This window comes from Eretmochelys imbricata, chromosome 7, assembly GCF_965152235.1.
Source record: "Eretmochelys imbricata isolate rEreImb1 chromosome 7, rEreImb1.hap1, whole genome shotgun sequence".
Classification (NCBI taxonomy): domain Eukaryota; kingdom Metazoa; phylum Chordata; order Testudines; family Cheloniidae; genus Eretmochelys; species Eretmochelys imbricata.
The window spans coordinates 55,948,477-55,973,772 of record NC_135578.1 but is presented as its reverse complement, the minus strand read 5'-3'; the positions used below and the strand labels follow the sequence as shown (position 1 = coordinate 55,973,772).

The window sequence follows — 25,296 nt, the reverse complement described above, 5'->3', positions numbered from 1 at the left end:
GTGCTTCTCCTCAGCATTTCATACTGGATTGAAAATGCAATGGAACTGCGCCCTTACTGCTGCCTCACTGATCCCGGGGGCGGGGTGCCAGCAATAGGTGCCCACGAGTCTTAGTGTTGCTTGTGCTGAGCCAATTCTCCCCCTTTGGGGGGACTGGCAGCCAGGGCAGAGGTGGGGGGTGGGGTTGGATGGTGCTAGCTGGCAGCTGGGTCTGTGAGCAGGGAAGGGAGGAGGGCTGTAGAGCAGCCCCATGGCACATTCCCTGAGCTGTTCCCATTGTTCAGCCTGATGATACCACCAGGCAGTGAGATGTCTCAGCAGCCTCTGATCAGCAACTGGGAGTGCTGATGTGGAGCTGGCGGGAGCAGGGACGACAGGCAGAGCCAGGGAGCAGGGCCACTGCTAGCGGAAGGGCAGAGGGCGCCCCCCCCCAGCAGGTGGGCGCCACCCCCCCCAGCAGGTGGGCGCCACCCCCCCCAGCAGGTGGGCGCCCCCCCCCAGCAGGTGGGCGCCCCCCCCCAGCAGGTGGGCGCCCCCCCCCAGCAGGTGGGCGCCCAGCTCACCTCGAACTCCAGGTACTCCTCCTTCTGCTTCAGTTCCTCATACTCCTTGCCCTTCACCTTCTTCTCGGGCAACGAGGAGCGATGCTCCACCAGCTCTGCCGACATAGCCTTGAACTTGGACTCGTGGCTCTTCACCTGCTCCTCCTGGGGCCCAGCAGGACTGTGTTAGTGCCCCTTCCCGAGCAGGCCCTGCTCGCAGCACCCACCCACCCATGTCGCTCTTGGCTGGGACTGCAGCTGGGCACTGTACCACTTGGCTGCGGTGACTGGCATGCTGGATTAGCCTAAGGGCCCAGCCAGGCCCAATTCCTGTCTCTGACAGTGTCTGGTAGCAGACCCCTGCAGGGGGCACTTAGGGGATAACCTGCCCCAGGGAATACTTCGCCCAACCCCCACCAGTCCAGCTCCTGCCATGAAGGTTTGGCTCCCTTCCAAAACTAGGTTCTTTTAGTAGCCTGGGCCTGGGCTGAATTGCCCACCTTTTGATTTCATCCAGTGTCCCTGTGTTATGAGCTGGGCGGAGCAGAAGCTCCTGCTCTACCCTGCGCTAGGCCAACTAATCAGGATCCCTGCAGCCCTCTCTCCTTCAGCCACAATCCCATGCTTTCCCTTGGAGAGCATCCAGGCCCCTGCTCCTTCTCTAAGCCCCTCCCGTTCCCTGCAGGAGACTGGGCCGTTGCTCTGTGGCATGGCATTAATATTGTCTGTACGAAGAGGCCCAGGCTTTGAGCACAGCAGTGCACTGAGCAGAGGTCTTCACTGAGCTGTCCCCAGGCACAGCCTGATCCCTTTCCCGAGCTGACCGTTAATTTGCACAGCTGCTCCAACTTATTCCCTTCTACCTTACCCCTCCACAGTGCACTGTTTGGCATGGCAATGTTGAATTTCACCTGCCATTGTGCTGCGTGTTTCCCTAGTGTGTGTTGACCCCTCTGCAGCTCCTCTGTCTTCTCCGGCTTTGATTAACTCAAATGATATCACCTCCCTGCTCGTCCTGGCCACAGACAATTAAACATTCAGCAACCCCAGTCCTAGCTAGCCCTTAGTGCTGCTCCTGCAACCCCCACCGCTAACACAGTGAGCTGGCTTGTACCCTGTTACCTGGGACAGCCTGGTGGTAGAGCTGGGCAGCAGGGGCCGGCTGAACTTCTTCTGGGACCCGATGGCCGCGGGGAACGGGGGAGCAGAGAACATGGCTGCCACCACGTTGATGCGTGTGATCCAGGAGTGCATCTGTTCTGTATTCCTGTGGGGAAATGCCAAAGCACTAAGCCATGGGTCCAAAGTTGCACCCTCCCTACCCGCCCCCTTCCAGGGATGGTGCCAGCCTCAAGGCTGGAGCCCTGGGAACAGAGGAAGTGCCCTACTGGAACAGAGAAATGGGCCTCCTAGGCCAGCATCTGCCCATGGACCATGGTAACGGCAGACGGTGCACATAACCCCAGCTAGCAGCTGGCTTCTATCGATGCTTGAGTGATGGCCAAGTGGCAGGGGCGCTCCTTACAGTGCAGTGGTGAGGGGGGGCATGGCAAAGGAGTGCTGGCTCTCCTCACTTCACCTTTTCTTCCAGGAGAAGCAGTTGCGGGACTGAAAAGCGTAATGCTGCCCTTGGCCCCACAGGCCCGCTCCCAGCCCTGGGGGTGGTGCTAGACTGGTAACACTTGCCCAGTGTGATGTCTCTAGCTGGTGCCCCTCAGTACTGCCTGCCTGGCCTGTGCAGCCAGGAGCTCCCGCGTTGGCCCAGGTTACTCACTTAGGGTGACCACACAGGAAATGTGAAAAATCGGGTTGGGGTGGGGGTGGGGGTGGGGTAATGCCTATATAAGACACAGCCCCAAATATCAAATTGAGACATCTGGTCACCCTGTACTCACTGGGCCTGGAACAGGAAGACCCGCCACTCGGCTGTCCTGAGGTAGAAGACGTTCGGTCTCTTGCTGTAGTCAGATGCCCGCGTGGCTAGCGCGTGGTGAATGCTGATGGCGTTCTTCAGCTCCTCCTCTGCCAGGGGCTTCCCGGGCTTATATTCCTCCTGCAAGGCCAGGCTCCGGTTACAAATGAGTCCTGCTTCTCACAGCCTGCCTTGGTGCTAGGGTCCTGCTCTAGCAGGACAGGGGGAGCTATAGTGGCCCTTGCCACTCCTCCTAGGAGCTCACCATCACCAGGCGCAGCAGTGCTAGGCATCAGGGCTACTCCCAGGGTGGTGCATACCAACCCGCCATGAGCTGGCTGTGTCCACGTATTCCCGGGGGGGGGGGGACGGAGAGGACTGCATGTATGAATGGCCTATGGGAGGCCATTCCTTATGCTGCTAGCCCCGTGGGGGGCACTGCTGCTGCAAATAAAGGCTGCAGTCTCAGGCAGGAGGCCAGCTTGGAGGCTGGCGTGTCACTCCTCTGCCAAGACCCTGCCGTAATGCCGTCCTACGCTGCAAGGGCCACAGTTCTAACAACTGCCTTGGGGAAGCAGCGCTGCTGCCTTGGCCAGGGATGCCTCACCCTGCCCTGGGCCAAAGGCTCACGGCTAGTGCACGGTGTCATGGTGCTTAAATGGATGCCATGCTCCAGACAGCAGCAAGGATCCCTCCACCTGATCTATCTCTGCAGCAGGGTCCCCCAACCCACCAGGGTAGTGAGAGCAGGGGCAGAAGTCCAGACTGCCTCCCTGTGATTTAGCTGCCTGGCCTGAGTTCAAGCCCTGTCCTGGGGTGGCCAGGCGGGCAGCGGTCTCGCTACACCCTACCTTCTGCAGGTAGAGGATCATTCCCTTCAGGATGGCGTGGAAAGTCTTCCAGCCTCTCTTCCCTCTGGGGGCTGGCAAGGGAGAGAGAAGCAGAGTCAGGGGAAAGTCAGTCCCAAGCGTGAAGTGGCACAGCAAGCTCTGCCAGCGTGAACGTCAGCCCACCCAGGGGACGGGCAGCACACCTGAGCTGTGCCCTCCGTGAGAGTCAGCAGCTGGCTGCTGTGGAGGGAGGATCCTGTGTGCTGCCCCCTGGGGCCAGAGGCTGCTGCCAGGCAGCCAGGGCACGGTTCAGTGCTCTCTTTGCTGTGTTTAACCACGGTGCTAGCCGCTCAGAGGAAGCAGAGGCAGGCAGCATTTCCTGCCAGGCGCTGCTACGCCCAGCAGCAGATGCAGCAAATACAGCCAGCTTCTAATCAGATCAAGGAGGCATCAACTGGCCTGGGATTAGGGAGGATTTGGCAGTGGGAAGGTAGCATACTCCTCTGTCGCCGCAGAACTGGGCGGCTCCCTTTGCTGCCCCCCCCCATCCCCCAACTAGATTTAATTATCATTGTAACAAGCGAGCAGCCTGCAACCAGTCTCAACCCAGAACGGGGTCTCTGGCTGCTTCCTCCCCCCACCCCCAGGGGTCCAGGCCTGATTAGCACCTTAGACAGAGGAACAGCAAGGTCCTGTTGATGGGGGGAGAGCTGAGCTCTCTTCCCTACCCCTGTTTCCTTCCGCACACAGCTAAGGCAGGGCGGGGGAAAGGTCTCTCCTGCAACCGGCCCTGCACCTAGCTTCCATTCCCCCTACCCCCAGGTGGAGATGACGTCGGCGTGCGGCGCACTAATGCTATCTCCCAATGGAAGAGAGCCATGCAGCCCCAACACCTGCCGCAGGTCAGGCCCTCAGGTCTGCTCCTCCCAGTACAGATACCACAGCTGCTCTTGCTGAAGGTGGGGTTAGCTCCGACCCTGCTTTAATCTCTGTGGGGGTTCCCGCTGCGGGTGTCTGGGGTGTGCTCAGCTGAGAAGCTGGAAGCACAGGGACAAAAATGAAAACCAAACGGAGTCTTTACTAACTGAAAGGCCCCTGTCCCCCAGGAGCACGGCACGTGGGCGAGTGCGGGAGCTGCAGACAATGGTGCTGCGGGAAGCAGAGATTTGGAGGGCCTGGCTTGCGTGTTTGAAAGTTCCGCTGTAATTTTGCACAAAAGTAGTTTTTAAAATGGACCCACTAAACGGTGGGAGGGGAATGAAGAGGGGTCAGGGCGTGAGCTGGTTCTGAGCCAGGCCTTGTCCCGACCGAAGCCCCTTTGCCACGAGGGCGTGGAGTGGCACTGCATCACTCGTCCCACTGCGACCCTAGTGACTGCAAGGGAGTGGCTCCCCATTGCGAACTGGCTCTGCCCTTAGCACACCCCAGTCCCTCCCCCAGACACCTACTCTTCTTGCAGTCGGAGTCCGCATGGCTCTTGCGCACCAGCAGGCCGTACTTGTAGGTGGCGATGCTGGGGTCCTGAGAGAAGTCCAGGAAGGGGTTACTGCAGCTGCTGATGCGCTTGATGGATTTGGGGTTGGGGTCGGCCAGCTCAGAGAGCGACTTCCTCAGCTCCTCCTCATCACTGTGGGGCAAACGTTGCAGGGGTTAGTGGCACCAGGGCCAGCCAACACACCACCCAGCCCTCTAGCCAGGCCATGCCAAATGGGGTGGGGTGGAGCCCACGCGGTGGGAGTGCTCCCATTCAAATCACCTCAAGAGAGACACCAACAGCCCCCTCCATGCCCCTGGGAGCCGTGCCCTAGGCCCCTTCACTGCTCTGCCAGGCTGGTGGTTCTTGCACCACGTCTCTCCGAGGTTAGGGGCTTGATTAGGTCAGTCTCGAGCTGGGCACGGGAGCCCCCTGCCTGCCCCATGGAGGGGAGGTGCCTGGAAGGCTCCTTGGTAGCCAGTGCTCAACTTTGGCTAAAACAGGAGAACGTGCAGGCAACGGGGCCAGGCTGGGGTCTGCTGCGCAGGGAAGGGCCAGTGCCCTGGTGCCTGGCACCGCAGGAGGCCATCTTGGCCTGTGGTGACTGGCTCACATCCCCCTCTGACAGTAAGGAGTGGACAAAGCTCCAGAGAGAAACTCCAGCCTTGGCTCTGACACCCTCAGGGGAGCAGGGGGCAACGCAGAGCCCCAGCCCACTGTGCGCTTGGTTGAGGAGACGTTGGGCTCCAGAGGGACGGGCACCCAGTTAGGAACCTAGCCACAGGCATTGGGAGGGGCTGTAGGACATCACGAGCCAGCCCTGCAGATCCCTTCAGCCCTGTGGGCTGGGGGGTGGGGGAGAGGGGCAGGAAGGGGAGTGCATATGCGGGTGGGAGGCGGGCACGCTGCATGCGGAAGGCAGCCGACAGCCAGCTGGCGAGGGAGGTGGGCCCTTGCTCACATGCTCGCAGCCTGTGAATCATGCTCCCTGCTGGGCTCTGGACTCCTTGGTGCCGCTCTCCCAGTGCAAAAATGTGGGAGCCCCACTCTGCCACCTCCCCTCTTCCTCACAAACACAGCGCTGCTAATTAAACCCCTCCGCAGCTGCTGGCCGTCTCCATGGCAGCTGCATCGGCTCAGAGTCGGGATTACGTGAGCTCCCCGCGACGCGACTGCTGCCAGTTATGGGGACGGCAGCTGTGGGCGGGGGGCATGGCCCCTCCATTGAACTGGCTGGCTAGGCACTAGGACCCTACCCTGAGCCCCTCCCAGCCCTGGGAAAGGGGGCCACTTCCCTGTCATAGCCATGACTTCTTTCTCCTCCCCCAATTCTATAGCCCCAGCCCGAGCAGACCCTGCCCAGCGAGGCTCTCCCAGCTCATTCCCCTGCTGCTCCCTGCCCCACTGTGGTTCTTCTCCACCCTGGCCTCTTCCAGGCACCAGGTAAGGGGCTGGGCCACAGCCAGGGCCAGGTTGCAGGCAGACTGGGCAAGAGGGGAGGGCCTTGGGAACTGGCTCTGCCCAGGAGTCCCCCCACTCCAAGTCCCTCCAGAGCTCCCCCTGCAGACCTCCTCAAGTCCTTAGGAACAGGCCAGTTCTGCAGGTGCACAGACTCCCCAGGCTGGCAGCTCTGAAAATCTTGCTCCCTAGTCTACCCCTCATCTACACTGTGCAGACCTGGCCAGGGCTACTCCCCCACTTAGCCTGGAAGAGCCCTCTTTCCCCTGTTATGCCCAAGCAGACCATCAATGGCTCTCATCTTATACAGGCTTTGTCCCTCCTGGCCTGGTCCAACAGTCTGGACTACTCTCTGCTATGAGTGACCCAGTGTAGATCCAGGCAGGGGGAATCCCACTGCACCCCAACTGCTGGCTAGGTCGGCTCACAATCCGCCTAGCCTACCTCCAAGCTACACCTGCCTCCCTGGGTGGGGCTATTCCACCACCCTGGTTATAGCTGTGTAAATCCTGCCTCAGCTACTCCCTAATGCTGCTGCCTGCAGAGCTCCTACTCCACACCTCAGGCCTGCCCAGATCCTGCCCAGGTTATTTCCCTCTTTGGGCCTTCCTGGGTCTCCCAGTCCCTGAGCTCGTCCTTCCAGCTGTTAGCTGGGCCTAGTCTGACTTGCTTTGCTATACAGCTTCCAGCTGGGTGAAAAGCTGGGACCCTTCCTTTCCCGCCTTTGGACAGCCCGAGTCTAGTCTATGTTCAATTCCCCCCCACTGCTTTTTGCTGCCCTATCAGGCCCCTCTGTACATCACTCCTGTTCCTGGGCAGTGAGCTCTCCAGCACATGCAGTAGCTGCACTCTTCCTCACCTAGGCTGGAGCCAGAGCCCGGAGAGATCACGCGGCAACTTCTCATGGACTTTGCTGGGCTCTGGCCCCTCTTGGAGGCAATCTGCCCTCTAGGTCACACCTGCCACCCTCCTGGCTGGCCTGGCCCGCAGGGAGAGGTGGGGATGGTTTGGATCCTATGAGCAAAGCAATGAGGAGGAGAGAAACTAGCGTCTGAAGGATTCATCTAACGGGGGCCATGTGTCCGCGCTGCATGGAGCTCTCGGGCCAGAGCCCCCCAAGCCCCATCTAGCCAGTGAGAGAGGCTGGCCCATGGCCGGGGCGCTACTCACATGGCCCACTGCAACTTCTCATTCTTGATGGAGCTGTACAAAGCCTGGGGAGACAAGAGAACAACGGTCAGTGGGGGCCAATGCTTGCTATGCTACCCTGAGTGGGGCCTGTCACTCCCTCCACACTGGCACCCACAGGGGTGGGGCAGTCAGGGGTAGGTGTGGGTGCCTCCCTGAGGCCAGAAGGGGGACGGGTGAGGACAAGAGAGTTGTGTGTTTTCTTCACAAGCCAAAGCAGCTGCATTCACCTCCCGAATATGCGGGAGAGGACTGTGCCCATGGCACACTGGGACGGGCCGATAGGAAGCAGGGAGCTGGGGTGGGAAGCTCCCTGCCTGGAACCGGTGCGGGGGGTGTAAGGAGGGATGGGCGACTCTGAGGCTCAGGCCAGAAGCAGGGCTATGACTGAGGGAGTGCTGGAGAGGCCCTGGACATCTCTGTGACAGCTGGGGACCAGTAAAGGGACAAGCGGGGCCAGGCTGAGCGAGGAGTGGGCAGAAATCCCATGCGGCAGCGAGGGTGAGCTGTGAAAGGCTAGGAAAAGGAAGGCAGCTGCCATTGGACAGGCAGAGGATACAAACAGAATGGGGCAGCTGGGGGCAGCCTGCACCCCAGCACCTCCTACTGGACAGCAGGGAAAACTGCACATTGAACAAATCCAGCAGCCGCGAGGCGGGGAGGAGAAAATGGCCGTGAGCTGAGGTTCTGTAATGCCTCCACCCCCGCCACACACATTCTCCACACCACAGGGTGTTCTAATAAAGGGGTTACACACAGGGGTAGGCAACATGGGATCAGGAGTAAACAAAATCTCTGGGGAAAATGCAGCTAGTGAAGCCGCCTGAATCCCTCTGGGAAGGGGCCTGGCAAAGAGCTGCGGGGCAGAGAATGGAAAGAAGAGGTACATGCGGCAGGCTCAGAAGCAGGGGGAAGCTACAGTGCACTACAGGGATGGATCATGCACACTGGACACACCTCCTTTTTGTAAGCCACACCCACTGCTTGGCCCCTAACCAGAGTGGGGTGTGCTGCAGCTGTGTCCCTAGTGCTCCGTGAGCAGTGGCAGAGTCACACACACACACGAGTTTCAGGGGACTAGGTACCTTCTCCTTGGCTGCACTGCCCATGTTACTGCTAGGGTAGCACCTACTGATCACGCCTGGGTGCCATGCCAGATTTTGCCGCTGACTCACTGTGTAGCCATGGACAAGTCACTTCCCCTGCACATCCCCATCTGTACTATGGTGCACTGACCTACTTGGGAGGGTGGCGGTGAGGTCTAATTAATGTTTTGCAAGCGCTTTGAAGATGAAAACCACTACAGATGTGCCAAGGCTGACTCCACTGGGCTTTCCCTCCTTCTCGTGGCTTGCGTTCTTCTGAAAACTCGCTGGCCCAGAGGTTCGGGGCTCACATTTGCATGCACGTTTCTGGGCAGACCTATGCAAGTAGCCGTACAGGACATTGATATCGTGGCAGCACCCCGAGGCCCCAATCCCTGCACAATGGAACCCCCGTTGTGCTAGGCACTGTACAAACAGAAAAGACCCAATCCCTGTCCTGCAAGCACTGTGGCCAACCCCAGTCATTAGCCAGGCCTCCCTAAATACCCAGCTTGGGCACTCAGATGTGCACACGGCCAGCATAGTGCACACTGCCCTCATGCACAATGGTGCTCACCTGGGTGAATAGCTCCTATGTATCACAGCCCCAGCACCGCCGTGTCGTACGCAGGCTGTAAATCAGTACAGTCGGCAATAGCCAGCTTTTGGGGATCCTAGTCTGCTGGGGGTGGGGGGAAGGTTTGACATCACTCAAACCCTAGGCACATAGCAAGGGAGGTCCTTTGGAGCCTCTTTGGGGCAGGGACTGTCTCTCTGTTCTGTGCTTTAACACACAGCACAATGGGATTCTGGGCTGTGATGGGGGTTCCCGGGTGCTACTGTAATACAAATTATGGCTCTCATGACAGTTAGAGGGGAAACACAACAGCACTCAGGGCAAGCAAAGGCTCCTCCTGGCCTTGCAGGTCCTGTAGGATGGGCTTCCCTGGGGTGTTAACCTTTTCTGGTACCCCTACCCACAGATTTTGGGCTGTGCCGTAATACCTACTTGGGCTGTGACAGCTTCCCAACTCCTGCCCTGAGCCTGGTGGGGCCTTGGCAGGACTTTGGGAGCTCACCAAGTTGTGGCAGGCCAGGGGGGAGGGACAATTCACCCCCACTCCCTGAGTCAGCAGTGAATCAATGCTCCTGAATGGTGTTGGGGAAGGCACCATGATGCTGTTGTTCAGATTTGTGTGTTAAAGATCCGAGTGCATTTTCTAAGCAATATGGATGGGAATGTTGGGGCCAAATTCCAGTCTGGGTAGCTAACATTCTGCCTCCCTAAACTGCTCCCTAAACTTCACTTCTGGCCCCAACTCTTCGGGAGCTTTGCTGATGAAGAATGCGTGTTAGTGTCTGCATTTCACTGGGAAAGACACACTTCATATACAGAGAGATTCTTTTATACAGGGCCAAAGCCTCAAGTCCTCCTTCAGCTTTTACTCAGGTACAAGCCCCCAATTCAGCCAGCATCTGGACTATGTAAAATCTGAGTATGGATTTCAGGGTCTGGGCTACTGGTTGGGATCCTTGGTGCTGAATGGCTCTATAGAAAAGTACATAAGTGTCCTTCCAGCCCATCTTCACACAGCCTGAACATCAGACACCATTCAGCCAGCCATTTATAATGTGGAAGGAGAACAGTGCCTCTTTCTGACAGAGCTGCACCACCATGGGAAGGAACCTGGAATACTTGTCTGGGGATCGGTCTCCAATGGCATCCTTGCGGGGCCAGGCCAAAGCCAGCTCTGCCCAAGCAAGGTGCACTGAGCTCACAGAAGTTCATCTAAGAAGGCCCAGGCTTGAGGTCCATAATTTACTGACCAATGGATTTGCTGGTGAAATCAATGTAGGTTTGATTTTTTTTTGGATGAGGTAAGAAGCCACCCCCATCGCACCTCTGAGAGAAGCTCTATGTAGGCAGAGAATTGAACCCAGCCTCAGTAGGAAAGGCATTCCCTGAAAAGAGACTAGGATCATGTTCAGATGGACCTGGGTCCAACCACCCACAGCGCTCTAGAGAAGTTCAGATCTGGTTATTATCAAGGGATTGAGAAGCTGAGGTACATTAAGCAGCCATCTGCTGGAATTTCGGCAGCAAGACAACTAAAGGACAACGATGCAGAGCCAGACTCAAGGAGGAGAATCCAGTCATGGAGGGAAGAAGCAGACCTAGCTATCTAAGGAGAGGAGCTGATGGCAATGAATCTGCCATAGGTAAGGAGGGGAAAGGCTCCTTGTGCAGTGTTGCAGTATTGAGCTGGGAGATGCTAAAAACCCTGGAGAGAAACAACAAAGAGATTTGGAAAAAGCACAAGAAGGAGACCAGGAGTACAGCAAGTGCCTGCACAGCTCCATACAAGACGTAGGGAATTGTAACATGGGCCAGAAAGGTGCTCTGAGAGGGAGTGGAATCCGAACTCAGGCGGTTGATGGCAGAGCAATGCTGAGAGATTGCATGGGCCTCAAGTGATGAAGGAAGTGAGATACATATCAACTAACCAGGAAGAATTCTGGGTAAATTCATCCAGCTGGAGATTTGAAGTGTTTTGGAGATGACTGGGGATGCTCTAACCACAGCCCTCTAAAGGGCTGAGGAGAGGACTTCTGCTCCAAGAGAAGCAGCAGAGCAACAGCTGCGCCCTGAAAACTCAGAACAAGATGGGCATCTGCACAGCTCTGGAGAACAGCCCACCAGAGCTGAACTGTGCAACCGTCGGGGCTCCAGGACAGTCTGGGAACACTTTAAAGGACTAACAGCTTTATGGATTCAGAAGGAACGGCTCTGTTACATACACTGCATGCATCACAAGGAGCTGCTGAGCCAGAAAAAGTGCATGCGTGGGGGGGGAGGGGGGGGAGCGTCAGCATGGTGAACTGGGCTGGAGAAGACTAGGAGCTCTGCATGGAGAGAGGATGGAAAGGCATACAGTTTCGCTGTCCCATGCAGTTAGGGAACATTAACAAACAGGAGTGCTTGGGACACCGGGACCGGAATATAGAGTTTTTCACCTCCACTGAAATCCTGCCATTACTAGAATAAAAGCTGCTCCCAGCTGATAGCTGCCTGGTGTCCAGTAGGAAATGAATCTGGGGGTCACAGTCCAACCCCAAAGATTCGTGGTGGACCACAACTGGTGTCCCAGTTTCCCTGCTCTCCTGGTGTGTCCTGCTGCCTGTCTGTACATTCTTTCGAGCAAGGATTTGGGCAGGGCTGAGCCCATTGCTGGGGCTTCAAAAATCACTCCTAACTCCCCTTGTTGGCTGTCTCAGCAGAGGACAGGGAGACTGAATCCCCAGCCCATGCTTGGGGTGGGACATGGTTCTTCAGGGACGAGATGGCAGGAGTGAAACTTGCCTTGCTGCTATCCAGGCTTTACCTGTTCTGGGGATAGACTGAGGGCTCTAGTCCCCAGGGGCTGTCAGTCTAGCTCTAAACTCCTCCACAAAAGGAAGTTTTTGGTGGTGCTGGCCCTTTAACAGGTTGGGGCCTCAAGGTTCTTGCCTCCTGGCAGGTGCTATTAATCACAGCCAAGGCTGAATTCTGCTTTGCTTTGTGCCCTGGATGGAAGGGGTGCGTGTGACGAGAGGGAGAGAGGACATGCTGCTGTGCGTATAAACAGGGCACTGCTGGTTATCGGCTCAAGGAGAGGGATAGCTCAGTGGTTTGAGCATTGGACTGCTAAACCCAGGGTTGTGAGTTCAATCCTTGAGGGGGCCATTTAGGGATCTGGGGCAAAAATTGGGGATTGGTCCTGCTTTGAGCAGGGGGTTGGACTAGATGACCTCCTGAGGTCCCTTCCAACCTTGATATTCTATGAGACTGCACAAGAGACAGCAAGGAGGAGACCAAGCATAGCTGCAGGTGGGGACCACACTGAGCAGCTACTGTGCTTGAGTATCAGCCTGTTGACTCCTGCAGCCAATCAGGTGGCGAAAGCAATCAGACATTCCTCTTCACCCTGCCCCTGCACAGATGGATAAATCTGTGCCCTCTGGCTACAGGGACTTGTGACATCAGTATAGGGTATGAGCTCACTGCAGCAGCAAGCAGAGGGGGAATGTGGGCTGTGAGGGGGACAGCTCTTGCCCTGACACACATACACATGCAGGGAGAGAAGCTGGCTGTCCTGTCCTGCCCACCCCCTACCCCACTTCTTCCTATTGCTATCACTGGCCCGCAACTGTGGGAAGATTTTCTGCTGCAAGTGGCCTAGGGTAAAGCCATCCATGTGCAGGAACAGAGAGTTCCTACGCAGCTCTCACAGCCACAGATCTCAGTGCACTGTACATTTTACAGACAGGGAACTGGTCCCACCACAGGGCAGAGGCAGAGCGGGGCACTGAAACCAGGGCTTCAATCTTTTCACCAGACACTTGGCTAGAGCATTAATCAATGCATCTGAAAGAGAGAATTAACCCCTTCCCAGGCCTCGGAGATTGGTTACACAGGTCTCCTACTCGGAGAAGGCTCAAATAGCCTATGGCTTAGTGTGATGTGTCTGAGATCAGGAACATGCCACTAGGGGTAGGTCACAGGTCTCTGAGCCTGTTTGTGCCAGAGCCCTATGGGACCATCACCATCCCAGACAGTCACAGCCCATGGGCTATTTTGTACAGGAAAAGTGTCCTCCCTGCAGAGATTCCTCTTTGTCTCTGTGCCCGGGGGCATCTCACCATGAGAGCTCAACCCTGCGCTTTTCCCATCTCCACCTTCACAAGGACCTGAGCTTAGCCATGAGCTACATTGCAAGGTGCCTCCCTAAGCCACCAAGAGCCCTTTGCATTCTGTCCTTGGCTTGGCTAAGCTGAAGACAACTTCAGTATTGGTTCAGTGTGAGCCACCCTCTGTGCAGAGATTTGGGGCCGGGGGGGGGGGGAAATGACTCTCTCATCTCTACCTGCCCTTGTCTGTCAAGTCTCTTCCCTACACCCCTCATTCCACCTCCAGTCCATTCCCTTACTCATGTTCACCGGGAGGCCTTGCACGTGCTATACAGTGCTGCTCTGCAGTTGTGAGAAATCCTGGCTCTCCTCTGCAGCAGCTGGGGAACCACCAACCCTATTCCAAGCTCTTGTTTCCCTTCTGCTCCCCATGCTACTGACATCTCAGTGAGGGAAGTACACTCCTCCTCCACCCCATGTGAACATACATGGGTACACACATATGCAGCAGATGTGTGTGAATGTGGCTTGGGACAGCATGCATGGCCCCATCCTGCCACACACACACACACACACACATGCCCTGTGGTGTCCATAGCTCCCAACCTGCAGTGGCTGCAATGCTAGCTGTCATACCAGCGTCAGCTTTTGAAGAGGGCTAGGAATTGCATCCCCATCCCAATGCTCCCAGGACCCTTCCCCTTCTAGTACCTTGATACTGCAGGCTGTAACATCAGCAGCGTGTAGGAGGCAAAGAGCGGAGGATTTCTGAGCCAGGTGGCCCTAGTGCGTGGTTACATCTCAGTGTGTCACAACGTGACGTGGATGCAGCCTGCCCCAATGCTGTGTTGTGCTATGACGGGATGTGTCATTGCCAGGCCGTGCTCATGGTGGGATCTCCCCATCTTCTTCCCCTCCCTGGGCCCAGCTTGGCACTATTCTGGGGGGTCTTCTCCTGAGGCTGCCGCTCTGTAGGAAGGCTTCTCCCCCTGCTTTGGCAAGGGGCAGTGCCTCTTTGCTCCTCCTCACCCAGCATGCGCCTCTACCAGAGACCAGGACTAAACTCAAAGGAGCACATCCAAAGCAGGTGTAAATCAGGGTTGCACCACTGAAATCAATACCGACTTACACCAGGCAAGCACCTGGCCCCAAATCTCCCTCTCTTCACCTAGCGGGCTAAGGAAACCCACCCACCTTTCCAGACCAAATTGCAAGTTGCACAGGAACCTGAACCCCCCAGTCCTGTTGAGCCCATGGTGGGCTCTCTCCCCATTCTTCCTGCCATGCGGGGGTCCTGATTGGCATGACGCACCTGGATCTAAGACTAAGACTGCAGGGACAGTCCTGCGTACCCTGGCCCTGATCCTGCTTGCAGGGTGTTTTAAAGAAAAGGTGGTTGTCAAGCCAGCATGAGGCTGCACACAGTGGTGCAATGTCACGCTGTCGTTACATAGAGCCATGGGACTGGCACTGCCAGGAGGCCAGGCCTGGATCCCAAACCCCCGTCTCCACAGAACATGGGCGGGCAGGTTTTGAAGTGCCCCCTTAGCCTTTCTGCTTCTAACTGCAGCCACCGGGAAGGGAGTTGAAAAGAAAGGCGAGTCCCAAGAGGCCCGTCTCAGATTTAATGAAGACTGGAGCTTTCATCTGGTGGTGGAACAGAACTGCCCCTAGGTTAGAGCGGCTCCAGCGCGGCAGGCTGGGCTCTGCTGTCAAGTCTGGGGATCGTTAAAACCCTGTTTTCCTCTTCCACCGAGCAAGGGTGGGTGCGTGGAGGGAGGGAGGGGAGTGCGCTCTTGGCTTCTAGCTGCCTGCCCTGCGCACACCCCGCTGTGTAGCCGGCTGGGGCTGAGCGCAGGGGGCTGTCCGGACGCGCAGGGTGCGAGCGCACGGTGATGGGTGTGTGGCTGTGATGGACCGGGGGGGCGCACACAGGACCCGAAGCGTGCGCTCCTTTCTCCCGGGGAAAGGCTGGGGGGTCACAGACGAGTCTAAGCTGCCATTTCAAGGGGGTTCAAGCTTTCTCTGCCCCGGGTGGGGAGCGGGCCCCCTCCGCCAACTCCCGCCCGACGGCGGCCCCCACCGCAGCCCGAACTCTCCCCCGGGAGCCGGCGGCGGCGGTGCCCCCAGCCCTTACCGGTTTCTTCTTCCTGCGGCTCTGCAGGCGGCTGACCACCAGGTCGGTGTAGAGCACGGGCTTGAGCGTGCGGGAGCGCTGGGGCCAGCCGTAGCAGAAGGTCTCCACGCCCCGGTAATTCCGGCCGTAGCGCACGGAGCACATGGAGCGGGACCGCATGCGCCCGGCGCTGCTGTTGATGCTGTTCACGCCGATCATCCTGCCGGCCGCGATGGCCCCCGGGCAGCCGGCCGGCGCGGGGCTGGGCTCGCCGGCAGCCTGTTGAAGCGGCCCTGGCTGCGCGCCGCCAAGGAGCGCGCTCCGTGCCGCAGCCGCAGGCCGTGCGCGCAATGGCGAGGGCGCTCGGCTGGCAGGGGAGCGCAATTCCCCTCGCAGCAGCCAGCCAATGGCTCCCCGGCCAGGCGCTGGGATGGAGGGGGGGGCCCGGCACGCTCAGGGACGCAGGGAGCGAGCGATGGAGGGGGCCCGGCAGCGGGGAAAGGGGAGCGCAGCCAGCCAGCAGGGTGGAGAGAGGAGACGGGCAATGGGGGAGCTTCTGAGAAATGAGAAGGGAGAGGGCAGATACGGGGAGCGGGGGGTGAGGCGAGTTGGGGGCGAGAGTGATGGGGGAGAGGAAGGAATGGGCTGAGGGAGAGGAGGGTGGAAGAGATGGAGGGGTCAGGAACTGGGGGGGGGGGGTGAGGGCACCCCCCAAAGTACTGAGGGTGGTGAGGGGCTGGAGGAGAGGAAGGAGGCTAGAAGCCAGGAGCGGTGGCAGAAAAGGGGTAAAGGGTGAGGGAGAGGATGTGTGAACAAAGGAGGCGATGGGGCTGGAGAGCAGGAGGGCAGGGAAAAGCTGGAGGGAATGGGACAGGTCTGGTTAGGCTACAAGGCCAGGCCCCCTGGTGAAGCCAGATGGCACAAGTCAGGGAGGTGCTGCACACCAGAAGTGGCTGCACAGCAAGGGTGGGAGAGGCGCTCACCAAGCTGGAAAGCACCATATCCTTTGGGATGAATGACTCTAGAAATGGGGATGTCCTTTCTCAGAGCGGTGCGGCTGGTGTCCAAGTCCTGGCCTGAAACCCTGTGATTGGAGGCCTGGAATTTTCACAGGGTCTTCCATGTGGAGTAATGTCTCCTCTTTCTGGGAGTCTCTCTGCAGGGAGGGCATTCAGCAAGCCTGGGACTCACCCCCCGTGATCAGAGCCGGCGAGGATTGTCATCATGCTGTCCAAGCTTGACAGTGCCGCTTCAGAGAGAAGACGCCATCAGAGGCAGGGCCATTATCCATGACACTGACACGCTCTGCTCTTAAAGGTCAGCTCCGCTCTTGAGACATATGGGCAGGGCCTTGTGTACCCAAGGGCTTGGACATGATGCATTGGTGGCTGGCGATGAGCTCGAGCCAGCAGCAGCCAGGCACTTCAGGCTGCCCCTGCCATGGCTGCTCGGTTCAGCTGGCCCTGCTGCTCTTCTCACACTGCTGCTCCACACACAGATTTGCCAGCATTTGCTGCCAAAGATGGCACCTGGTGCACTGACCATGGCAGTGGCCACAGTGGGTCCAATCACTAGGATTCTCAAAGGGAGCGTGCCACCCAACTCCCAAGGAATTTCAACAGGAGTTAAGCCGTTAACTCCCCAAGGCGCCTTTGAAAATCCCTCCTTAACTTCCATGGGTAAGGGGGGTTGGCCAGGCACTGGCGAAGGCTATGGAGTACATCCCTTCTCACCCAGAGGGAGGGATGGTGTCATAAATATAAGGGGAAGGGTAAACCCCTTTGAAATTCCTCCTGGCCAGGGGAAAGCTCCTCTCACCTGTAAAGGGTTAAGAAGCTAAAGGTAACCTCGCTGGCACCTGACCAAAATGACCAATGAGGAGACAAGATACTTTCAAAAGCTGGGAGGAGGGAGAGAAACAAAGGGTCTGTGTCTGTCTGTATGCTGGTCTTTGCCAGGGATAGACCAGGAATGGAGTCTTAGAGCTTTTAGTAAGTAATCTAGCTAGGTATGTGTTAGATTATGATTTCTTTAAATGGCTGAGAAAAGAATTGTGCTGAATAGAATAACTATTTCTGTCTGTGTATCTTTTTTGTAACTTAAGATTTTGCCTAGAGGGGTTCTCTATGTTTTTGAATCTAATCACCCTGTAAGATATCTACCATCCTGATTTTACAGGGGGGATTTCTTTATTTCTATTTACTTCTATTTTCTATTAAAAGTCTTCTTGTAAAAAACTGAATGCTTTTTCATTTTTCTCAGATCCAAGGGTTTGGGTCTGTGGTCACCTATGCAAATTGGTGAGGCTTTTTATCCAACATTTCCCAGGAAAGGGGGGGTGCAAGTGTTGGGAGGATTGTTCATGTTTCTTAAGATCCAAGGGTCTGGGTCTGTAGTCACCTAGGCAAATTGGTGAGGCTTTTTACCAAACCTTGTCCAGGAAGTGGGGTGCAGGGTTTTGGGAAGTATTTTGGGGGGAAAGACGCGTCCAAACAGCTCTTCCCCAGTAACCAGTATTAGTTTGGTGGTGGTAGCGGCCATTCCAAGGACCACGGGTGGAATACTTTGTACCTTGGGGAAGTTTTGACCTAAGCTGGTAAAGATAAGCTTAGGAGGTTTTTCATGCAGGTCCCCACATCTGTACCCTAGAGTTCAGAGTGGGGGAGGAACCTTGACAGATGGGATAAGGAAGAGATGGGGAGACCCAGGTTGGCAGATGTAACTAGGGATTTTTGCCAGTCTCAACTTGAGATGCTTTAAAAGGGCATCTGCTGAGCACTTGCCTTCTGAAAACCAGGCGCTAGTCACTTGGATGTCCTGGCCGGAGCACTTATGCAATACTATACAGGGCACGTCAAGCCATACTTTTTGTATACCACCAGTCACTGCGATATCTAGGCACTAAAATATATTGACCAAAAAAGGGCATAACATTCCAACTCAACGCAAGCATCATGCCTCCCTTCCCAGGGTTCAGTCACTCGCCTTGACCTTTATATTGTACAGATACATGGTGTCAACTCCTGTCATCGCTGAGATCAGTACTGGCCTTTGCTCACAAGGGCCACAGGTGAAAACATTCTGATCACATCTAGAAGGGTGGTCTGTAGTCTAGCCAGCACCGACCATAGCCCCGGGTCTCATACCATGTGGGTCACATTTCTGTACCTCCAAGGAGGATAATTGGAGTTCCACCATGGAGCACACAGCTTCTGCACCTAGCCTGCACTGCTAAACAAGCTTACTGAGCAACAACCAGCCTCCTTAAGTTCTCTTCTCTCTACCTGCAGGCCACGCTACCATAGGCTTCAATCTCAAAAGCCCAGTGGGGTCAGGACAAGCCTAGGGATGACGAAGGCTGCTCCCTGAAGGTGCGGTGGGTGATTTAGTGGGGGGCGGGAGTGTTCTTTTGAGTCAGCACTAAATCAGTGCTTCAGCTACACTACTGCTGGCTGGCTTCCAGGTGAGACATAAGACTGAAGCCCTTGTCGCTGAGCCTAGGTCCTCAAAGGTATTTGGGTGCCTAACTCCCATGGCACTAGGCTCTATTTCTTGGTCAACTATATATTTGAGCAAACACGTTCTGGCTCCTTCAATCCCCCCTGCAGTTTTCATTGGCTATGGTACTCTGCTTTACTTCCTCCTCTAAACTGTTGTTGTGGTTAAACAGCTGCCACATTCCACCCCAGAGGGGCTGCAATTCAGTGATGGGTAAAGTGATTCATTTTATATAGAGAGAGAAATACAGCAAGCAGGAGAGTATCTCATTTCAAAGTGCTTGGGGATCCAGCTGTTTTGGCAGAACCCCTACATGCAGGCACAATATTAGGAGCTGGAACTTGTCATGTCTCTGTTCTGCTCTAAGCAACTTGCACTGGGGGCATATGACAGGCTCCTGGGCCCCTTTGGATCCATTATGAGAACTGACTTAACCAGACTGGAGGGATCAAGGAATGGCTCTGATCACCCATTAGGACACCTGTAATGCTGAAGGGATTATACAGGTTCTTGGGAATTCTATGCTGGGGAGCTTCAGGTTAGAGCTGACAGCCAGAGCAGGACAGGGAATCCAAAATACATGAGCCCAGTCCAACGGGGCCCAAGCAGCACCCCCTAACCCATTGGAGACCTTAGGAACAGTGAACAAAACACTGCAAATGGCTGCACCAGTTGTGTCCCTCAATTAGCGAAAGGCTTCTGCCATGTTTCTGTGCAGGAGCCAGCGCTCCTATAGCCGAGGTTACAAACACGTTACCATGAACATGCCCTGGGAGGTAGAGCTTTTCAGCTGCACATTGCAGATGAGGAAACTGAAGCACAGAGGGCCTAAAGACCACATTTCGCCATCGGTATCATGCAGGCCGGTGCCATTGATTTCAGTGTGCGCTGCGCGCATGTAGCCAAGGTGACTGGGCTCGGGTCTGCGTCCAGCTGCCTGCACGCAAAGGGAGCAGGGAATCTGCCCAGCGTAGGGGGCGTGCCTGGGACAGGAGCATGGCCAGGGCATTTCTGCACTCCACCAATCCCCAGCAGGCAGATGGCCCCATGGGGCCATAGCCAGCTGGGCACACTTCAGAGCAGCTGCCAGCCTTCTATCTAGCTACAAAGAACTCCCCACCTCAGTTGTACAGAAGAGGTACTTGGCACAGTAGACCACACAACCACCCTTCCTCCCATGGTAAAGAAAACTAACAACCAAGAGGCAAGGGGTACATTGACGGGCTGGCTGAACCACTGGTGAAGAGATAGGAAATAGATGTAATAAAGAGCAGCTTCTCCTTGTGCAGAGATGCTAAGAGCTGGTCTCCAGGGAGTCTGTATGAGGGTGAGTGTTATGTAATCCATGTCGGTGAGGAGGGGACCAGCAAGAAGGGGGAATTTCCCAACGAGACATGTTTGGCATAGTGAACACCAGAGAAGACTGCAGGAGACCGGGGGAACCGGGCAGCACTTGACTGCAGAAGTCATTGAGCACCTGGCAAAAGTAAGCATTATCCACTGATGGGGCTTTGGGCACATGGATCCTCAGCGGGCAAAGATGCAGGGGTCCTCATGGACTGCAGAAGAGAGTATGCTAGTGGGATTAGCGAGAGGGAGGGGAAAGGGTTTTGTGGTTAAGGCTCAGCTCTGGGAATCAGGGTTTACTTCCCACCTCCTCAATCACTTTCTATGCGACTTCAGGCACTTTACCTTCCTATGCTTCTGTTCCTGAGTTGCACAGTGATGCTCCTTGCCTCCCCCACAGGAGATGCGAGTGGCTCATGAGACTTCATTAATTTTTTTAAGGTGCTTTGAGTGCAGATGGCAGGAATTATGGCCATGCAAAGGGTCATTCATACAATTACCAAACAATGCTGCAACTCACTTTGGAGTCCTGGGGTGTGGTTTGGCTCACTCACACCACAGGCAAAGGCTTTGGGAAAGGGGAATTTAAGGCTGAGCGAGCAGATCAGTAACTTGAGAAGCAAATCCATCTCAGACTGTTTTGTTCAAGGACTAATAGCTTCTGGAGACTCAGGGACTTCAAGGCTAAAGTCAAACACCAGGAAACCCAAACATTTCATAGCATGGAAAAGCAGGGTTGAGCTCACTGAGGTTGAGGCCAGACAGCCCCACCAGATCAGGTAATCTGACATCTTGTACATCACGGGCCACCACCACCAGCAGATCAAACCCACAATCAGATTTAGACCAATTCTAGCAATTCCATCATCCTGGCTTTGTTCCTTTTGTTGTTACTTTGTAAGCTGTGTTGGTTTGGGATCAAGGACTCTTTTCTAAGGAGTCTGAAGTCTATGGCTTAACTTTTGAGAAAGTGGGGTATTAAAAATGGGCACCACAGCATATTGGCTTATCACTGGTTTCATGTCTCCATTGTGGCTAGGCTGGCTGTGGTCAATGCTCCTCATATCAGTGAATGGCCCACAGCAACAAAAGGCCCAGTCCCATGAGGAAGAGGAGTGGGGACTGAAGGCTTACTGATTGCCCAAGCAGGAATTGGTCAAGTAGGAGTTTTTGGTGGTGTCTGTGTCAGTAAAGGAGGCTGGAGTTGGCACAACCATAGACTGCTATGGTTGAGAGTAAAGCATTTGAGTTTATGTGGTTATATACTTGTGTCCTCTTATATGGATAGCACAGTCTGAGTTTATTTTCTCCGGGGATCCAAAAGGGGGCAGAGTTAAGGTAGTTTTGTGTCCCTGAACTGTGACTTTCCATGCTTTCAAATGTTTGGGTTTCTTGTAAGTTTAAACTTGATTTTTCATTTCTTGCCTAACAGTTGTCATACATTTGTGTATGGCTCTCCATCTCTGAAGTTACTGTTACATATGCTCAACCTTCACCTTAACGAAGTTTTTGTCTGTGAATTTCCTTAGTTTTTATGTCAGTTTTAAGATGGGAGTGTGGCCTGCGTGGAGCTTGAGGAGGCCGTTCTCCCACTTCTTGCTGACTTCCCTGCGGTCTGCAAGAAAGAAGCCCCACTCCCACAGACTACAGCCGGTAATTGCTGCTTGCCATGCTGATTACAGCTCACTGTTACCATGTGCTTCTCCCCATGTGGCTGGCTCCACCTGATCTCTCTCCTCTTATACTCAGGTGCAGGGATCATCATGATGTACATGTATGTGTGTACAGCACCTAACTACTGCCCTACAAATAACGAGGACGTGTACAGAAGAAAAGGGATCCCTTCCAAGGGAAGGAGGCAATGAGGGGAATAGGGGCTCCTGAGGTAAGGGGGAGCAGCACCCCCACCTTGCTCTGTGGACCTCCAGAGGCCCATGTGAAGGGAGCCAACAGTAGCTATCTTAGGAAGTGGAGCAGAGCACCACTGCACCAACTCCCTGGTGTTGGATCAGAGGATCTTCTGAGGGCCTTCCCCAATGCCCTCTCCCTGCAGACGTTAGGGGCGTGTCAGGACCCGCTGCCAATACCTTAGCAAGCTTCAGAAAAGCTCCTCAGAGGTCAGCTAGCCCCTCCCCTCCTCTGCAAACCCTGTGTATTCCTGGTGAGCTATAATTAGACAGGCAGCTGTGTGTCAAGGCTAACTAGGCTCCTTGGTCTCCAGACAGCCCTCCGCCAGCATGTCAGAGAGCTGATGAGCATATGTAGGCTAGTTGGGAGCTACCAGGCTAACAACGCTCTCAATGAGCTGGGGGAATTGCAAGGGGCTCAAAGGGGCCTGCTAGGGCATACAGTGGTGGCAGCCCAACAAACCCCCACACGCTTGCAGGGGTCTGTAGGGGACTGGCGTCCCAGGGAGCCTCCGCTGGTTTGTGGAGTGGAATGTCCCACGTATGCCCCTTCTCCACTCCTTCCCATCACCACAACTCGCCTCCCAGCTCTCTGGCACTCTCCAGGATTTCTTCTCCACTGCCCTCAAGCGCTGTGCTCTCCTCTCACCCCACACTTCTGCCTGCCAGTCTCCTACTACCCACAGGAAGCGAGCACCTTTGCTGGTCCATGGGTTGTGACGCAGCGGGGAGGTGGGGGCAGCAGTACTGTGAGCTCTTCCTGCTATCCCTGCTAGTGCCTGACTGAACTCCCATGCACTTCATTTCAAACATCTGCTCCCTGTTCCCAAGTGAGGGGCTGGAGAAAAGTGGCAGAAGCATGGTCTGACTGTGGTGAGATCTGCTTTTTAATACCTCTTTATTTAAAAGCAACTTGTCTAGGGCCCTTTAGCTGTGGTGGAAACAGTCGCTTTTCATCAGTGATGAACCTCCCTACCGGTCAGTTACATATCGAGGTCTTAGCTCAGCAGGGGAAAGGGCTAGATCCTCTGGGCCAAATCCTTACCTGCTATAAATCAGCATCCCTTTTTAATGCCCAGCCATTGTTTCTGCTATTGCCCGGACCCGAATGCTGCATCCCAGCTGTTTTCGCACCACAGCCAGCTAGAGAAAAGCCATACCTGTCCTTGGAGCATGGTCTGGTGCCTCAGATCACATTGCAAACCAAGATCCTGGCTCGCAAGGAGTTAAAAGCTGTTTGCATCTTGCCTTAACATGGTGGCTTAGCATTTACTATTTCCATGCCTATTGTCATGATCTGGGGGGGGGGGGGGGGGCGTTGCTGAGGGACCCCAGACTTTGCAACTGTTCCCAGATTGGATATTCACCCCCAGAGCCATACACACCGCCCATCCTGGGCAGGAGTCCAGGGCTTGGAAATTGTGCTGAGAGTAGATGTTCCCTGCTGTTAGCAAACCTGCTGCTCTCACCCCTTGGGCTCTCTGGCTAGCTGTCACACTGGCTGTAGCCCCGTGAGATCAGTGCACCTTTCACTGGCCCTGCATCCCAGCTCACTTGTGCCTCTGAAATCTTGGTGTTTCACATTTTTTTTCCCCTGATACAAATCAGCTGCGTTTGCCAAGGCTGTTATTTCCGGTATCTGCTTAGCGAGTTCTGTGTTCATGGGAGGGACGGCTCAGAATCTACTGAGATGCCAAAAGAGGCTTCTCTCTAATGTTACAATTTTAAGACAAAATTGGCCTATGATCTAACTTGGGGCAGTTTACACCTGTGTAACTTCCTGGACATGAATGGAGTCATGCCTGATTACCAGTGGGGTAATTGATGGAGCTGGCTGAGGCTCGGGTTACAGTGCAGAGCAAGCCTGGGTAAACATCCCTGCCTGGCCCCCAGATACACACCACAAGAATGAGGCAGTTGGACTGCGAGGGTGGAGATAGGGGACCATGCAGTCCTGGGGTGACCCATAGGAGTCTTGAGTATTGTCCAGCACAATGTTTGCAGAGCATGCCCTGTGCCAGCTACACAGTACCCCAAATCCCACAAGCCATGGGATCAGCGGGCTGGGAGCCATGCACGTGCAGTTTCGAACCACCGAGCAATCCAGGAAGGGCCAAAAACAGAACCGGGGAGAATCAACTAGATTTCCTCCCCATTATTAACTCTTCACCAATCTATCTACCTGTACTAGTGCCCCTGGAACACTGCAGCATCAGCCTGTCCTGCTTCCCTGGAGCTTTGCAGCTGCCACTCTCAAAGCATTGCACAGGTCACTATCATAACCCCTATTTTACCAATGGGGAAACTGAGGCACAGGGACATGGGGGGGTCCCACCCTGCCTTAATGGCATAGAATCCAGGCCTCCTGCTTCTCAGGCTCATGTGTTAGTCACAAGGTCATCCTGGCTCCTGCTAGCCCTATGGGGACTGTAAGGCTTTCAGCAGGCTTACGCTGCCCAGTGCAGCTGGCAGACACAAGGACTTCAACAGCATACACGTGGGCTGATGTGTTGGCCCCCGCCTGCGCCAGTTACTGTGACATTCACGTACTCGGATCGCTTGCACAGGAGAGGCAGTTAGAGGAAGGCTGAGCTGTATGTCAGGAGCAGCCGTAGGGCACGTCGTCCCAAGGACTGGAGCCACACAGCGTGGGGTGCACACTCCTGCACCGTGCTACCGGGGCTGAGGAGCAGCCACTCAGAGATGCAGGTGCCTTGTGGCTTGGTTTGGTTCCTTGGGCTCAATCCTGGTTGCAGCATAAGCCACGGCAGCATCCCAGACACATCCAGGGCCCGGTGAGGAGCCAAGCTCAGTGGAGACAGCCCGCAAGGGGCAGGGCCAGTGCAGTGCTGGTGGCTCAGGGCCCAGGATGGGAGAGTGGGGGGAGGCTGTTCTTTCCCACACAACAGCTTAGTCACGAGAGCTAAGTGACTCCCTGTGGAGTCGGGGCGAACGCTCCTAGGTGGAGGCAGCCAGCTTCCTTCCACACCATGAGTCAGCCCTGCAGAAGCCATCTTGAGTTGCTGTCACCATCGCCCTATAATGGCCTGGTGCAGTCACCCTCAAACTGCTGCCACCTCTCCCTTCCCCACCACCTCCTGCGGGGGGGAAGGCAGGCTGCAGCCTGGCATCACTGCCACCGGCACCACGGCAGGCTCTGCCTGGCGGCTTGCTACCGCTAATGCCGCTGCCCTCCTCTGGCACCTCCCACCTGTCAGCGTCAAGGTGCTTCACAACCGTCCCCAGATTCAGCCTCACGGCGCCCTGCTCA

General features: G+C 55.7%; 1 protein-coding gene across 1 annotated transcript in view; it reads right to left on the bottom strand.

Annotated features, from left to right (window-relative positions):
- The window catches only part of PSD (pleckstrin and Sec7 domain containing), a 65,899-nt gene that overhangs the window by 353 nt on the left and 40,250 nt on the right, over positions 1-25,296 (bottom strand). Inside the window, exons 10-15 of the mRNA XM_077821719.1 lie at positions 7,387-7,430; positions 4,733-4,911; positions 3,306-3,376; positions 2,438-2,595; positions 1,665-1,809; positions 564-707 (exon numbers count right to left, since the gene is read on the bottom strand). Coding sequence (XP_077677845.1) covers positions 564-707; positions 1,665-1,809; positions 2,438-2,595; positions 3,306-3,376; positions 4,733-4,911; positions 7,387-7,430 — 741 coding nt within the window. The remainder of the gene's footprint in view (positions 1-563; positions 708-1,664; positions 1,810-2,437; positions 2,596-3,305; positions 3,377-4,732; positions 4,912-7,386; positions 7,431-25,296) is intronic.